Genomic DNA, 18,517 nt, shown 5'->3' with positions numbered 1-18,517 from the left:
AAAAAACTAAAAATTGAATTACCATATGATCCAGCAATCCCACTACTGGGCATATACCCAGAGAAAACCATAATTCAAAAAGACACATGCACCCGAATGTTCATTGCTGCACTATTTACAATAGCCATATCATGGAAGTAACCTAAATGCCCATCGACAGATGAATGGATAAAGGAGATGAGGTACATACATACAATGGAATATTACTCAGCCATAAAAAGGAATGAAATTGGGTCATTTGTTGAGGCATGGATGGATCTAGAGACTGTCATACAGAGTGAAGTAAGTCAGAAAGAGAAAAACAAATATCATATATTAACGGATATATGTGGACCCTAGAAAAATGGTACAGATGAACTGGTTTGCAAGGCAGAAATAGAGACACAGATGTAGAGAACAAACGTATGGACACCAAGGGGGGAAAGCGGCAGGGGGGTGGGGGTGGGGGTGTGAAGAATTGGGAGATTGGGATTGACATATATACAGTGATGTGGATAAAATTGATGACTAATAAGAACCTGCTGTATAAAAAAATAAATAAAATTCAAAAAAAGAAAACCCTCTCATCCCAAGAATTCTTTATAGACTTTTACCTAAATACTGGGGTCATGGGCCTTAATCCTCACAAACTAATTATTTACAATCAGCTGCACAGGGTAGATTCATGTGCGACCGACTCCATGCTTTTAAAAAGAGAAAAACAAACAAAAACAACCCAAACACTGCTTTAATCCACAGGGTATCTTTTCAAAATCCTTTATGAAATTTTTCTTCCACAAGTTGCTGGCTGGGTCTCTCAACTTGGTATCTTGCTGGCTTAGTTTGAATTCTCACAGACGCTGATCCTGAGACAACGATTTGAGTATAAGAAGTGTATTTGAGAGGTGCTCCCAGGGAACTCTGGCAGGGAAGTGAGACAGGGAAGACAAAGAAGCTAATAATAGATACATTTTCCAACAAGTCCCCACTTTGGGAAACTAAAGCTTAACCTACTGGGGCAATCTGGGAAAAAAATGTAGAAAAAGAACCCCAGTTATGCAGCTTGAACGGCCTCAAGGAAAAGAGAGCAAGAATATTTATCCATCACCTCCCCTCAGTCAGTGGATGAGGGACCCTCCGGGGAGCACTGACTCCCCAGCACTGGAGGTCCGCCCCTTGCTGGTACAGGCAGAACTGTCTCTAAGGACCAGGGAGAGAGGTCAAGCAGAGTCACGAGTATTGGACACTGGAAGCCAAGGGGCATGAGAGGATGCCACATCTTGTTGCACAAGAAGCCCATGGATTACTGATTATCTTACCAAGATAAATTTAAGAAATACCTAAGATATTTGGTGACAATCATCCATCCTTAACAGCATTTGATTTCACAAGTGGAGATACATGAGCAATCTTAACCCCGTTTTAAAAGCTGTTTCAAAATTTGAATCCATGGCATTTATGTGAGAATCATGGTAGAAATAATGTTTTTAATGCCAATCATGTTTTTAAAAAACTTTTTATCATGGAAAATCTCAAATATTCACAAAATCAGAGAGAATAATATAATGAAGCCCCACTTGAGCGACTCATAGCCAATCTTGACAAATGGCCTTTCCACAAATCTTAATTTTTATTTTTTTTTGGTTGTGCTGGTTCTTAGCTGTGGCTGGCAGGCTCCTTAGTTGCGGCATGTGGGCTCCTTAGTTGTGGAAGGAGGGCTCCTTAGTTGTGGCTCGCCGGCTCTTTAGTTGTAGCATGCGAACTCTTAGTTGAGGCATGTGTGTGGGATCTAGTTCCCTGACCACAGATCAAACCTAGGCCCCCTGTATTGGGAGTGCAGAGCCTTAACCACTGCGTCACCAGGGAAGCCCCTAAGTTTATTTTCAATTAGCATTAAAAGGGCTGCTTTCTAGTCTCTCTTCTTTTAAATTTAAATATAACGAAGGCAAAAGTAGGAAACAAAAAATAAGTGATTGCCAGGGCTAGTCTGGGGGAGGGATGAATAGACAGGGCACAGAGGATTTTTAGGGCAGTGAAAATACTCTGTATGATATTATAACGATGGATGTACGTAATTATACATTTGTCCAAACCCACAGAATGTACACCACCAAGAGTGAACCCTAAGGTAAACTAATGGACTTTGGGTGATTGTGATGTGTCAGTGTAGGTTTCATCCTTGTTTTAAAAGATATATATGGCATTCTGGGTGGAAGATGTTGATAATGGGGAAAACTATACATGTGTGAGGGCAAGGGGTACATGGGAAATCTCTATACCTCTCTCTCGATTTTGTTGTAAAGCTAAAACTGCTCTAAAAAGTAGTCTTAAGCAATAATTTAAAATTTTAAATGGAACTGGCATGTCCTGGTAAAAGGGAAAAACACCTTTACTAACTACAGGCTTTCTTCATTAACAGGGAGTGGTCTTAAAACATAGTGAATTCCATTGGCTAATTATTATTGGAAAAAACAATGTAGTAGCAACTCTATGCAAAAGATAATCATTTCACTTGATGGACACTGCCTTTGGTTAAAGTAAAATACAAAACTGTCTCATGAGTGGGAAGTCATCCGTGTGGCCAATCAGGGTTACATTCTGCAGTTACCTCATCGGGGCCCAGGCATCTGTCTACACGTCTGTCTACGTACACTGCTCCCCAACTTCCAACTCTTCCACTGCGGGGACTGGCCCCGCTAATGGTTAACACAAGCCCTCATCACCTCTTAGGCCAAATCCACCTCATGCCTTTGGCACAGAGCTTTGGAGTATTAAGTGAATACCTGGTCAAGTACTTGAGCAGATTAAAAAGTCCTCTTTGAAAACATACTTGGCTGTAACTGCAGGCATCTGTGTAGCCCAGCTTGGAGTGGGGATGAGCATCTGTGTGTGGGCGGGGGTACATTTCCACAACAGGAGCCGACCCCGTTGCTGTGTGTCTGCTGCAGAAGTCATTTAGAATGGATCTCTCCCATTAATAACCTTTGGCATCTAGGAAGCTACTCTTAACAGGTGGCATGGCATAGTGGAAAGAAGACAGATTTTAAAGCCAGATTCCTGATTCTGCCACTTTCTAGGTGACTTCAGACAAGTTACAGAACCTTTTTCAGCTTCTGGTTTTTCTCATCTGCAAGACTGGGATGGTTTGCACAGGATTGTTATGCAAATTAAATTAGGTACTTATGCAAAGTGCTTGGCATTCAGATTTTAAATACATACTGATTCTCTTTCTTGCTCTTTTCTTCTCCCTCTCTTCTTTCTGAGCCACAAATAACAGCTTACACATAGTGAGTGTTTACTAGAAGCCAAGCACTGCCTCAGCTACATGTAATCCTAACCACACTCCCGTGAGGTGCTCTTAGTCCAGCCATTGTATCAGTCTGCTCGGGCTGCTATACAAAATACCAGACAGGTGGCTTAAACAATAGAAATGTATTTTCTCAAAGTTCTGGGGGCTAGAGGTCCATGATCAAGATGTTGGAAGGCTTGGTGTCTTCTGAGGCCTCTCTCACTGCACCCTCAGCTGGCCTCCTCTGCGTGTATGCACCCCTGGTGACTTCTCCTCCTCTTATGAGGATACCAGTCACAGCGGATTAGGGCCCCACTCTTATGACCTCCCTTAACCTTTATTACCTCTTTAAAGGCCCTGTCTCCAAATACAGGCACATTGGGAATAAGGCCTTCTACATGTGGATTTAGGGGAAACACAATTCAGTCCACCCACCCATTTCCCATATATTGAGAGGAACTTGCCTAACGTCGCACAGTTGTTAAGCAGCAGACCTGACATTAAAACTCTATTGAGGGCTTCCCTGGTGGCGCAGTGGTTGGGAGTCCGCCTGCCGATGCAGGGGACATGGGTTCGTGCCCCGGTCCGGGAGGATCCCACATACCGTGAAGTGGCTGGGCCTGTGAGCCATGGCCGCTGAGCCTGCGCATCCGGAGCCTGTGCTCCGCAACGGGAGAGGCCACAACAGTGAGAGGCCCGCATACTGCAAAAAAACAAAACAAAACAAACAAACAAAAAAACTCTATTGAATTCAGAGCCCAGGCCCTGTCCACTCTGTCCTAAAGCCTGTCCACCAGCACGGCTGTTGTGAAGCAGGACCTAGTATAAGAACCTGGGACAATGGAGGGACTTAAAGATATTTCAGTTTCTTTAATGCATCACAGAATTCAACTATAAATTAGCTCCAATTGACCATTTACCAGATATTCTTGAAATATCTGTATTTTCCCAGTAGGATTATCAATATGTATTTCAAAGGAAAGAAACTTTCCCTGCCTCTCTTATACATCTCTAAAACTTATAATTAAAAAAAAATCCTTTTAGAAACCACATGGAAGGACTAAAGTTTGATTATTACATTCTTCAAGAATGCTGCTTGGATTTTTTTTTTTTAACCTATGACTATACACATGTGTTTTTGCTTAAGATTCAGTATTTACAAGACTGCTTTGGAATGCTACCACAGTACCATGTAGTTTCACAGAAGATATCTCACTTTCCTTTTGGTATCTTTACAAAGGGTTAAAAGGCTAGACACAGAAAGCATTATACCTCTAAGATTATTATTAGTGACTGACTGTATATATTCAGTCATGTGCTGTCCTAGAATTTGACAAAAAATGAAATGAGGGCTTCCCTGGTGGCGCAGTGGTTGAGAGTCCGCCTGCCGATGTAGGGGACACGGGTTCAGTGCCCCCGTCCGGGAAGATCCCACATGCCGCGGAGCGGCTGGGCCCGTGAGCCATGGCCGCTGAGCCTGCGCGTCTGGAGCCTGTGCTCCACAGCGGGAGAGGCCACAACAGTGAGAGGCCCGTGTACTGCAACAACAACAACAACAACCACAACAACCACAACAAAAAAAAATGAAAACTCTAAGGTAAAAGAAAGGATGAGCCTAGACAAGGTAGAGTCCTACCACCGATTTGTGACTCGTAGTGCCATATTTCAAGACAAACTGTAAAATGCCAACTTAATAAACATACATTTATTTTCAGCAAGGCCAAGATGCCTTTGGTTTCCACTGCAGAGCCTTTTCAGATTTACTTATTGGAATTCCAGTAGAGAAAAATGATCCAAGCTGTTTCTCATCCTAGTCAGCTGGGGCCCGCATAACAAAGCACTACAGGCTGAGTGGCTTAAATAACAGAAGTTTATTTCCTCACAGTTCTGGAGGCTGGAGCTCCGAGATCAGGATGGCAGCATAGTTGAGTTCTGGTGGGGACTGTCATCCTAGCTCACAGACAGCTACCATCTCGCTGTGTGCTCACAGACAGCAAACTCTCTGGGGTCTCCTCTTAGAAGGAGGGCCTCACCCTCATGACCTCACCTAAACCTAATTATCTCCCAAAGGTCCCATCTCCAAATACGACCACAATGGACTTCAACATATGGATTTTAGGGGACATAATTCGGTCCATAGTATTTGCTCAACATGTCTTGGGGGAAAAAAATCTCAAAATGTGTTTAAATTGCTTCTTTGGTGAAAGTAAAACACTATAATGTAGACTAATTCACTGGATTCTTAATTGTTCTTGTAGACTGCAGAGCAATGATGTGGTTTGAATCAGGAATAGAGGGCAAGAGGATGGTCACTTATGCCTTCAGTAAATGTTTCAGTGCCTACTGTGTGCCAGGCATCATGGAAAGAGAAATGAAGCTCTCAGTTTAGTGTGGGAGGCAAACAAAAATATAATAATAATTTTGACACAGTGTGGAATGGGCCGTGATATAAGAGATGCTCAGGATTATTAATGGATTAGCAAAAGTGGGTACTGGGGACTCAAGCCAACCAGCAAGGGGAGGGTGTCAGGGAAGATTTCCTGGAAAGAGGTGTTGTCTGTGCTTTAATGGTCCAGGATCTGCCAATGGGCTTGCATTCTCCATTCCTTCCAGCAGGATGCCCTGGTGCTGCTGTTGGCATCCTGTTTTGGAGATCTGAGTCTGGGAAGCCTCCAGGGCCACAGGCTTGACAGGCACCAATCTTTTCTTCCATACTGGGCACTTGTCAATTCAGGATTAAACCTTCATTATGGTGGAGAAGCACATCACCAGGCTGTCCTCTTAAATCTTTCATATCTCCACTGATCATCCTGTAGTCTTCCTTATTCAGGGACAGATCTTTTGAAATGTTTCTGTGAGGTTCTCCTAGCTGGTCTACATGTCTTGACCTTCCTGTGGTCTTAATATGAAGTCCTAAGGGGGGCAGACTCAGGGTGTCTGATTTAGTACTTCATAAGTTACTGCGGTGATGGCAATGGTCACTTAGCTCCCACTGGACTTCATATAACATGAAAAAAGTCTTTCTCACAGTACAGAGATGTTCCTAGGGGTATCCTGTGACTCATCTATTACTTCTCTAATCTCTAAAGCAATGGCCTTCAAACATTATTTTGCATGCTATAAAAAAACTGTAAGCGGGCTTCCCTGGTGGCGTAGTGGTTGAGAGTCCGCCTGCCAATGCAGGGGACACGGCTTCGTGCCCCGGTCCGGGAGGATCCCATATGCCGCGGAGCGGCTGGGCCCGTGAGCCATGGCTGCTGAGCATGCGTGTCTGGAGCCTGTGCTCCGCAACGGGAGAGGCCACAACAGTGAGAGGCCCGCATACCGCAAAAAGCAAAACAAAACTGTAAGCACCCTTCATGTGTATATATTATATACATCCACTTTTGTACTAACATATTATGTGCATTATCAACACAAAACTAAAATTTTAAATACAAGAGAAAAAAGAGGAAAAACAAGGTTTTAGGAACAAATTTTATTAGTGGTAAAACTTTTCTGTTCTTTAAAAATTATAATACATATTATTTAATGCATCAATTATTAATTATGCCTTATTATTGTTTAAAACCATGTTTTTTAAAATTTATTTATTTTTATTTTTGGCTGCATTATGTCTTTGTTGCTGTGCGCAGGCTTTCTCTAGCTGTGGCGAGCGGGGGCTACTCTTGGTCGTGGTGCGTGGGTTTCTCATTGCAGTGGCTTCTCTTGTTGCAGCGAGCGGGGGCTATTCTTGGTTGCGGTGCACGGGCTTCTCATTGCAGTGGCTTCTCTTATTGTGGAGCACAGGCTCTAGGCGCGTGTGCTTCAGTAGTTGTGGCACATGGGCTCAGTAGTTGTGGCTCGTGGGCTCTAGAACGCAGGCTCAGTAGTTGTGGCACACGGGCTTAGTTGCTCTGCGGCATGTGGGATCTTCCCAGACCAGGGCTTGAACCCATGTCCCCTGCATTGGCAGGCGGATTCTTAACCACTGCGCCACCAAGGAAGCCCTAAAACCATGTTTTAACACATTGTGAAACAGTGATTTGAGATCTGGTTCTAAATTCTAATGTCATTCTATTTTCTTTATCTTTATAGCACTAATCACTCAGCAAGGTTTTTGGTTTGTTTGCTGCTCTGGCTCTAGAGTATAGAACAGGGTTTGGCCCATAGTGTGTACTTAATAAACATTTATTGAAAAAAATCCTTTTTGACCATGATACCATATAATGTTGTGTTGTTGTACATCCCTTCCCTACTCTAATGACCCCATGTTGGTAGCTCGAAAGTAGCCATACTGTGATGATTTACACCACAGAAATTGACAAAGCTACAAATTGGGGCTTGATTTATTGTTTTTTTTCCTGCCTATGAAAGCAATGGACAAAATGTTAATAATGAAGATTTAACTTAAAAGTGCATTGTGTCTATAGTTGTTACATAGTGAATAGCACTAAAAAATTGAGTAAATAATCTTCCAGTATTAAAAAACTATTTCAGCAAAGTCACTCATATCATTAAAAAAATGAGTGAAGTTCCGACAATATGTCTTCATGGTTTCACTTTTATCTTTTTTAATTGAAGTATAGCCAAATTTCACCAACTAATACTACTCTTTAGAATTACTTCCTTTTAGAGTTTTTTCTATAGTTGTTATTATAGTAATTGAAATCATAGTGTATACTCTGCATTATTTGCATATCATTGTGATAACTTTACAGTGTTATTACAAACTCCTTATAAATGATTCTAACGGTTGCATAATATACCCTCATGTAGCTGTGTCATAGCTACTTAACCACTCTTATGTTGTTGGAATCTATATTTGTTTTTATTTTTTCACCATCATAAATATGCATGTGCTTTTATCTATGTGTATAAAACTTTATCTACTGGTTACTTCTTTTCATCTTCTAGTAACTTCTTTTTTTTTAAATTGGAGTATAGTTGATTTACAATGTGGTGTTAGTGTCAGGTGTACAGCAAAGTGATACATATATATATATATTCTTTTTCAGATTCTTTTTCCTTATAGGTCATTACAAAATACTGAGTATAGTTCCCAGCTTTATACAGTAGGTCCTTGTTGTTTATCTGTTTTATATACCGTAGTGTGTATCTGTTAATCCCAAACTCCTAATTTATCCCCGCCCCACTTCCCCTCTGGTAAACATAAGTTTGTTTTCTATGCCTGTGGGTCTCTCTCTGTTTTGGACATAGATTCTTTTGTATCATTTCTTTTCAGATTCCACATATAAGTGATATCATATGATATTGGTCTTTGTCTGGCTTGCTTCACTTTGTATGATAATCTCTAGGTCCATCCATGTTGCTACAAATGGCATTATTTCATTCCTTTTTATGGCTGAGTAATATTCCATTGTATATATGCACCACATTTTCTTTATCCATTCATCTGTCCATAGACATTTAGGTTGCTTCCATGTCTTGGCTGTTGTAAACAGTGCTGCTATGAACACAGGGGTGCATGTATCTTTTTGAAATATCATTTTCTCTAGATATATGCCCAGGAGTGGGATCCCTGGATCATATGGTAACTCTGTTTTTAGTTTTTTAAACAAAACTTTTATCTTACTTATTAATGTAAAGGAAAATATGAACCAACATCCATATCAGAACTCTACTCAGAGAGCTGGTTGTTAAACACTGCCTAGCACACCACTGCCCCAGCCCCTATGGACCCCCAGATCTGGCCCCAGCTTCCTCTCTTCCTAATGCCATCTTCCACATCTACGATGCAGTCACACTGGTCTCTGTTGAGCCCCCAGATACCAAGTTCTTCCTACCTCCAGGTCTCTATACTTATCTTTCTGTCGGGAATTTCTTCCCATAGATTTTTGCACAGCTGACTCCTTCTCATCATTCTGGTCTCAGCTCAAATGTCCCCTAAGAGAGACCGTCTCTGAGTACTGTAAAGTAACTCCTTTTCCCTATTCCTATCCTCAATATCTCATTTTATGGACTTCATTGCACTTTCCTAAAATATTTATCAATTTATAAGTTAATTGACTGCTTCCTGTCCCTGTAATAGCAAATTCACTAGAGCCATGATTTGTCTGCCTGTTTCCAATGTGTACTTTGCATTTGATACAGCGCCCGGCACACAGTAGGTACTCAATGAATAACTGACTGACCAAAATCTATTTAATTAGACTATTATGTCAGGCAACGATCTCAGGCTTATTTCTATCACTGTTCTGTAAGCATAGCCAATATGTAGTAATCTTGTTAGAAACAAGATTGTGATAGAAGCTGTGGGAAAATGCAAGTAGGGGAGGACTCTACACCCAAAGAACTTCAGCACCAGTCTCGGCACTGCTGCCCAGGGCATCCCCTCTTCCTCTCCTCTTTCTTGCCCTTTCCTCCTCTTGTGTTCCCAAAGAATCTCATACTTGACACAAGAATTTAAAGCAGAGGTTCTCAAACAGAATAGAGAGGTTGCAACCTATGCGGTTGCAAGGCTTAGAAACAAAGAGTAAGATGCTAGGCCAGGGGCAGAGGGTGAGATCAGGTTTTACAGAAGTAAAATGGTTATCCTGGACACTAGCCATGCACCACAACAAAGAGATGACTGAAATATTAGTACTAAATAAGTCCATGTGGAAACTCTTTTCTTCACAGAAGGAGAGAGAAATTAATCTGGTAGTCTTTAAAACACATTCAAAACTTGATAATGTTAGCCTCTGCTCAATTTATAACTTGCATCAAACATCACAGAGATTTCAGCCATGTTAAGGTAGTTGTGTTGGCCACCAATGTTTTCTCTCATATGGACTTCTGTGTAGGTTAGGTGATTCACTTATGGTTGGATCTGCTTAACACGGTCTTGGTTCACCAGAACCAGAATTATTTAGATAAATAAATGCTTTTGGCCTCAATTATTTGCCTTGACCATTCAGCTTATTTTTCTTTCTTGTACAGAAAATATTTAGGACGTTTAATTTTATATCCATGCCTCAAATCACTTGACATTTCAAAAGGACAATACCTTTCTTCTTTGAGTTGAGTAAGCATTCGTGCTCTTCTTTAACAGAGATTTTACAACTCTTGATTCGACAGAAGAAGGATCGTCTTGAGCCAGAATACACACAACTCCTTCCGGTGTGGAAATTACTGTGAGCTTGCAAACCAGCTTTCATAGTGCAAAGAGGTAAGAGAATAGGTAGAAAATAATATTTTCAAATAATTTTGAAATCTATCTCCTAACATTTTCTGGTCATCTATTACTTGAGAAATGGTTATTGACATCATTATACAGTAAACCCCAAAGTGAAACATACCAAAAAAATGTATTTGTCAAGCAATCACATTTTGATAATTTATAATCACTTGAAATTTATCTTTATATTTTTCCCCAGGGGGGCAGATAGTAAAGATAATTTAAACGAAATAAAAATTAAATGAAAAAACCTTAACTAAAACAGTAATCAGTAGCCTAAAGCATTATTATTTTTATAATATGAACAATTATTAGGCAATAAGCATTTTCAGAGAAGAGAAGTATTTCTGGAGAAGATAAAGAATATGTATACTTCTCAAGCACAATTATACAAGGCCTTTCACATTGAATAGACCTAACTAACACACTTAAGAGAATAATTGTCCCTCAGCATACAACTAAATAATAAAAAAACTCCAGCAATTTTTTATCCCAAATGATACCTTCCTATAAAGATTTTATTAGCATATGAAACATAGAGAATATGAAGTAATCACATTTTCCCCAAAGCATCTTCAGATGAATGTATTTGTTCTTATATACATGTACAAATACATGAATTCTCTAGTTATATTGTTTTTTTAAACTGAGGTTGATGATTATAAAGTTTACTAAATAATTCTCCTCTTGATAAAACCATAATTAGCTAATGTTTTCAAAACACTGTACAGCTGTACTCTGAAGTAATAATTACATTTACATAAAATGGTAAGAATGCTGAAATGAGTACTTACTTTCGGCATCTATCAGCTTCTCTCTTGGTGAAACATCAGAGTAAGAAAGTTGTTCCTTTACTTCGGCAACATCTTTTGGATGTAAGAAGTCAAATAAGCTTTGTCCAGTCAAACTAGCCTATTTATAAGGTAGATGTTCATTGAAAATCAGTATCATGTCATTTCTACCTTTCCTCATACAGACATAGGATACTCTTTCTTTGGTTTAAAGTGGCTTTTTCTTAAGCTCAGGTACATTTACTGTACTGGGTGACCTTAGCTTGGTCAGTGTTAAAAACAGTGATACGTGTAGATAGAAAAAAATACATGCACACAGACCCATAACTGGATACACACAAACCAATACACACACCTAATAACTAACATTCTATTTATTCTTATTACTCTTGGTAACATCCCCAATTCACATGTTACTTCAAGGCATATTATTATTTACTTTAAACTTTACCATTAGTAAAAGAGATTATATTACAGTATTATATAGAAGTCAGAGAATACCTGTGATTTTTATGGTGTAACTCAAATTTACCATACTGTTTACAAATAATTACCATACTGTTGATAACTCAAATCCAACCTGGAATATGTCTCATTTGGCATTCCACTTCTCCCCACATGCACAGCCTTCCTCAGCCCATGACTTTGCTTGCATGGTCTCATCACCTGGAATTCATTACCTCTTCTCTATAAACTCAGTTCCCTGGCTGATCCAGCCAATTGCCTTTTACTCCCTGAATTCCAAGATTCCTTCTTCCAACCTGAAATGTCTTCCTCCCCTTCTCTGCTCATCTAAAGCCTAGGAGACATTCTACTTCACATGTGAAGCCCACAGTGATCACCCCTCTTCTGAACTCCTTTATTACCCAAGGAGACATTCCTATAGAAGGTAAGAACATGGACCAGCTGGTCCAAGTGGCCTGGAGTGCTTGGCAGTTAGATATCGCTATCAAAAACAAAACAATACAAAACAAAACAATACAAAACAAAACACTAGCAATCTGATTTATACATCAGCCTATTGTGTGACTGGCTAAGATAAGTCTATACCCAGAACTGCTTCAGAGCAAATCAGTTTTTTTTTTTAATTGAAGTACAATTGATTTACAATGTTGTGCCAATCTCTGCTGTTATAGACAAATCAGATTTCTGAAGCTGAAAAGTTGAAGACCAGACCCTGTACCATGGGGATCCCAAAGTCCTCCTGAGCAGTCAGTGAGTCTCTTGAATGGTCTCTGAAATGGAAAGTCAGTGTCCAGTGGGACTGGCCTCCATGTTACTAATTTGGAACTTAAGAGCTACCGTGAATTGTCAAGTATCTTGGTGTGTGATGTTCTCTATTTCCAATTAGAAGATAGAAAAATCAAGTCTTACCCTGCTTTTGCATTCCCACCTATAACCAGCTGGTTTTCACTCCCTCTGTATGTAGGTTCATAATATCTTTTTCTGTTATTTAACTCATTATCTATGAATGCCTTCTATCTCTCCAAATTTTCAAGTTTGGGGGGAATATAGGCTGAGATTAATGGGAGTTATTTAAGATTAAAGCTGGGGGCTATCTTATTTCTATATTATTTATTATATCTTTATATATATTATTTTTTTTACAATGGTGTTAGTTTCTGCTTTATAACAAAGTGAATCAGCTATACATATACATGTATCCCCATATCTCCTCCCTCTTGCGTCTCCCTCCCTATCCCACCCCTCCAGGCAGTCACAAAGCATCGAGCTGATTTCCCTGTGCTATGCGGCTGCTTCCCACTAGCTATCTACCTTACATTTGGTAGTATATATATGTCCATGCCACTCTCTCTCTTTGTCCCAGCTTATCCTTCCCCCTCCCAGTGTCCTCAAGTCCATTCTGTAGTAGGTCTGTGTCTTTATTCCTGTCCTGCCCCTAGGTTCTTCACAACCATTTCTTTTTTTTTTAAAGATTCCATATATGTGTGTTAGCATACAGTATTTGTTTTTCTCTTTCTGACTTACTTCACTCTGTATGACAGACTCTAGGTCCATCCACCTCACTAAAAATAACTCAATTTCGTTTCTTTTCATGGCTGAGTAATATTCCATTGTATATATGTGCCACACCTTCTTTATCCATTCATCTGTCAATGGACACTTAGGTTACTTCCATGTCCTGGCTATTGTAAATAGAGCTATATATATTATTTTTATTATGTATTCTATTATTCTCTTTCTTTTTGAAGGAGACCACAGGTGCTAGTTTATTCACTCTGTTGGTTTCAGTGCTATAGTTTTTGAGTAACTAGTTTAAATTACATGGTGTTCAGTAAAAAGGAGGCAAATCAATCACACCACTAGTTAAATGAAAGATGTATTCCAGAGTTTGTTGCCAGAGCCTAGATAAAAAACTGTTTTGCAGTGTGTATAACTTAATAAATAATAATGCTGTCTCTTGGAGGAAACAGAGAAGGGTGACTAATATTTTTCAGACACTCAAACATGATATCGTATTTAGTGCTTACATCCTGAGAGACAGGTATAATCATAATTTCCACTTTTTACATAGGAGGAAGCTGAGATTCAGGAAAATGAAATAACTTGCTGAAGGAAGTGAACACTCCTGTCAGTAACAAAAAATTCATACTTTTTCCATACATCTTCCCATCTCTCTTAGCTGTAACTTAGCAGAAGCCAATCCCACAGCCCAATGGGAAGAAAGAGTTCAGAAAAAGAGCTTCAAGATATGTTTTTTTTTTTACAAAATAAACACAGTGGGACTTCCCTGGTGGTCCAGTGGTAAAGAATCGTCTTCCAGTGCAGGGGACACGGGTTCGATACCTGGCTGGGGAACTAAGATTCCACATGCCATGGGGCAACTAAGCCCGCATGCCGCAACTACTGAGCTCGTGCGCCTCAACTAGAGAGCCCGTGTGCCTCAAACTAGAGCCCAGCCACCGCAACTAGAGAGAAACCCGTATGCCGCAACGAAGAGCCCATGCGCCACAACAAAGAGCCCACACCACAACAAAAGATCCTGCATGCCTCAACGAAGACCCGACGCAGCCACCCCCCCAAAAATTTTTTTTTAAATTAATAAATATAGTAAGAAAATACCCTCAGTTTTGGATACCTGATCATAATTAAGTATTTTGGAGACTGATTTAGAAATGAAGAGAATTTTTCCTCTTTCACATCCAACCACAAATAGGAAGCCTTCTGCAGTCTAGGATTTAAAAATACAAAGTGAATATTTTAAAAGATATCTTCTGTCTCTCTCATACACATAACATTCAGATTCTGAGGAAATTATTGTAGCAATAAAACTAGTACAGTGGTCATAAGAGCTAGTAAAATTAACTTTAAGAAATTTTCTCAGTACATAAAAAGACTGATAAAATCAAATTGAACCCCAGTCTAAAGTAATGTTTTTGACTTGGAAAATCCAGGCATGGAATATCTAGTTGAGATATTTCTAAATATAAAAATTACCTATGTCGAATTCTATACTCATACAGAAACTCTGTAAAGATATCAAAACACATCAATAACGGTTGCCTGTGGATGCACTGAGACGGAAGGACTGTGCAGATTGGGATGCAGGAAGCATCAGGAATACTATAGTTGAATTCAGCTGTTCAAATAAAAAAGGGGCTCTTTAAAAAAATTAAAAGAAAAACGGACAAAGGTATATCAAAAATCTTTCTATTTAATCATACTAAGGCATAAAGCCTAGTACTAGCACAAGATCAAGACATGTATTACCTCCTGGGAGCAGGATAAGCCAATGACATGGTCATATTTTCCACGTCAAATAAACCTGTAGACCAGAGAATCTGAAACCCAGGCGTGCACGTGAAAGGATGAGGACAGAAATGGCAAAGCATCGCCTAATAACTCATTCAGTAAGCAGTGGCTGGCTCGTCTGCAGAGAACAGGATCCTGAAGGAACTGAGTATAAGGTAGATGGCCTGAAGGAGGTGCCAAGAGTGGGGAAAAGAGCCTACGGTGTGGGAAGTGAGTGCCTCAGGCAGTGTGAGAAGCTTAGCATTAAAGACAAGCTATGCTCTCTCCTTTGGAAAGTGCCTATCCTCTGCCTCTACATTCATTAGCCCAAACTAATAAGACATATTTACTTGCATAACTTAAGTTTTTATCGTAAAGGAAATTTGGTATAATACAGAGTCCTGTATGTTTAGAACAGGGATTTTTAGAACTAAAAATCTCCCTCCCATTCAAACAAAGATGAAAAGACAAATACAACTTAGACAAACATATCTCTTAACTTACCTTAAGAATTAAGTGTCTGAGCTCATTATCCTGAATGAATGAAGGTCTGTAATTACTTCCTGCATAAGAACGTGTCATACCTGAAAATAAAGAAGTCAAATAGTTATTAAAAATAGAGATGGAGGGACTTCCCTGGTGGCGCAGTGGTTAAGAATCCACCTGCCAATGCAGGGGACGTGGGTTCGACCCCTGGTCCAGGAAGATCCCACATGCTGCGGAGCAACTAAGCCCGTGCGCCACAACTTCTGAGCCTGCGCTCTAGAGCCTGCGAGCCACAACTACTGAGCCCCTGAGCCACAACTATTGAACCCGCGTGCCACAACTATAGAAGCCCGTGTGCCTAGAGCCCGTGCTCTGCAACAAGAGAAGCCACCACAATGAGAAGCCCGCGCACCACAACAAAGAGTAGCCCCCCCGCTCACCGCAACTAGAGAAAGCCCACGTGCAGCAACGAAGACCCAATGGAGTCAAAAATATAAATAAATAAATAAATAAAATAGAGTATTTCTTTAAAAAAAATAGAGATGGAAATGTAGTAAATGCTCAGTGAACATTAGCAATGCTGCTGTTGCTATTGGTGACAAGGATGATGATGTCATTTTCTCTTTTAGCACACTCTAAGACCTCTTCTGTAATCATTCTCTTTCTTCGTTATTACTAGGTTGAAATATCCTGCCTCTCAGACTGTAAATTCTTAGAACTACTTATTCCATTATACTCAAATGTGCAGACAGTAAGAGCTGTATATTGAAAAGTAATAAAGTGCAATATATTATCTATAACATTATAAAAACATGCAACAATATTCATGACTCTGGTTATTTTTATAATTTCTTACCTTATTAAAACTGATCATATGAATTACCCTGAATAGAGAGATTCTGGAATTCTAAGCAAATTTTATGGATTCATAAGATTTCCCACATGACCCTTTAAAGATCATATGGAGACTTCTGATAATACAAAAAAAATGTATAAAATATAAATGAAATAATTCACTTTAAGCCTTTAGCACAGAGATTACTGTATTAAAAGGAAAGTCTCTAAAGAAACCAGACGAGCTGGGAAAATGGTAAGTAATGATCGTGTCAAAGCTAGGTAAAATTTGACCTGAGAGAAGTAAGGGAACAACGAAAAGTACGTTTGTCTTGAGGGCATCCACCAACCTTGACAGGGAAAGCCCTTCATGGCCACAAGGGGGCGCAGGGGACAGTTCATCAAGCCAAGGTGTGCTGTCCCCAGATAACCTCCAAGCAAGGGTGATTCAAAAGTAAATCACATTTCCCTCCCTTACACTTCCCAACCTCCCTAACCCTAAACCCCTCCTTCTAGGCACCTCAAGGAAAGATGCTTTTGCACAAGAAAGGTAGGGTAAAACCTTGAGACATGTTAACCATTAATTGGTCCTTGGGTGAATTTATAGTCGAAACTCACCAACTACCTAAGTGGTGGGGAAAAAACAAAAAACAAAACCAGAAAATCACACACACTCATGGAGTGATTTGGTAAAGTCTTCTCAGAGCGGCAGCACCCCTAAAAGGCCTGGCATAAGCGAATGCAATCTCTTTCGGAATCTACCTTCTAGGTAGCCCTCCAAGAATTTCCCCAAATGACTTCTTGTTCTTCTTCTTATTACTACCCAGTAGCCTGGCAGGAGGGAGTTGAGAAAGGGATGAAAGACGCAGACTCCGCACGCCAGGCCAGGCACAGGAATAAATCAACGTGAGGGAGGCGTCGACACTTCCAGGCTGGCCTGAAGCGAGGCTGGCGGAATCGTGCTGAGGAAAGCCAGGCGGTGTCAGGCAGCCCGGACGGGCGAGCCCTGACGAAGTAGGAGAGTGAGGACGTGAGGACGTGAGGACGTGCCAGCGAGAAAAAGAGGGCAGTCAGCAAAGCGCTGAAGCTAGGGTGAGGCGAGCTAGCAAAATGCAAGCCGTGCGATTCTGTGTGCCGGCCAAAGGGCAGTGACAAAGTTGATTCTCAGATCCTGGTGGCAAAAATAACAGAGGAAACGTGATCACTGACTTATTTATAAAGTTCATCACCGTCATTAAAAAATGACAGTATGACATTGATCATTCTCATCATAAGGATAATAATGATCAATATGACAGTAACAATTCCTCCTCCTGTCCTCTGACCACCACCTCCAGCATCAAGAAACCCTGTGCTTGGAGATCAGCTCGGTGCTCTGTGACCACCTAGAGGGCTGGGATAGGGAGGGTGGGAGGGCGGGAGACGTAAGAGGGAAGAGATATGGGAACAGATGTATATGTATAACTGATTCACTTTGTTATAAAGTAGAAACTAACACACCATTGTAAGGCAATTATACTCCAATAAAGATGTAAAAAAAAAAAAAGAAACCCTGTGCTCTTTCTCTGATATCTGTCTTAGGACAAACATCATATGATATCACTTATATGTGGAATCTAAAAAAATGATACAAATAACAGAAACAGGATTTACAAAACAGAAACAGACTCACAGACATAGACTCAAACTTGTGGTTACCAAAGGGGAAAGATGTTGGGGGAGGGATAAATCAGGAGTTTGGGATTAATGGACACAAAATAAACAACAAGGACCTACTGTATATGTATAGCTCAATATAGACTTTGCTGTACACCTGAAACTAACACAACATTGTAAATCAACTCTACTGCAATAAAAGAAAGAACAATAATGAAAAAAAGAGAAACACTGTGCTCACCCTTTACACTCGTCCTTAACAACAACCCTATGAGGCAATGCATTACCCCTGTTTCACAGCTGTGGGAGTTGAGGATTAGAATGTGAAATTACTTAAGTCCCACGGCAATTAAGGCAGGGAGCCAAGATTCGAACCCAGGTTTGCCTCCAGGACCCACCCATGCATTATTGGCTCCCAGGTATTCAGACCCACGCAGGTTCTCAGAAAGTGCCTGCTGCTGCAGAAGAAGGCTTACTCCAAATGGGGTCTGCAAACCACTGTCGTCATCACACTGTGGTGAGATGAGCACAGAAATTAAGAATACACATTTAGACACGCTTATGGAAACG

General features: G+C 40.3%; 1 protein-coding gene across 8 annotated transcripts in view; it reads right to left on the bottom strand.

Moving 5' to 3' along the window:
- The window catches only part of BMAL2 (basic helix-loop-helix ARNT like 2), a 99,195-nt gene that overhangs the window by 23,961 nt on the left and 56,717 nt on the right, over positions 1–18,517 (bottom strand). For 6 of the 8 annotated variants that reach the window (XM_060111989.1, XM_060111990.1, XM_060111992.1 and 3 more), the window contains 5 exons: positions 15,476–15,555; positions 14,319–14,411; positions 11,222–11,339; positions 10,257–10,400; positions 3,873–3,971 (listed from right to left, as the gene is read on the bottom strand). In XM_060111989.1, the coding sequence (XP_059967972.1) occupies positions 3,873–3,971; positions 10,257–10,400; positions 11,222–11,339; positions 14,319–14,411; positions 15,476–15,555 (534 nt within the window). The remainder of the gene's footprint in view (positions 1–3,872; positions 3,972–10,256; positions 10,401–11,221; positions 11,340–14,318; positions 14,412–15,475; positions 15,556–18,517) is intronic. The other 2 variants (XM_060111995.1, XM_060111996.1) reach the window with 1 other exon arrangement.

Source organism: Mesoplodon densirostris, chromosome 11 (assembly GCF_025265405.1).
Source record: "Mesoplodon densirostris isolate mMesDen1 chromosome 11, mMesDen1 primary haplotype, whole genome shotgun sequence".
In the NCBI taxonomy this organism is placed as follows: Eukaryota; Metazoa; Chordata; class Mammalia; order Artiodactyla; family Ziphiidae; genus Mesoplodon; species Mesoplodon densirostris.
This window is presented reverse-complemented; position numbering and strand designations above follow the sequence as displayed.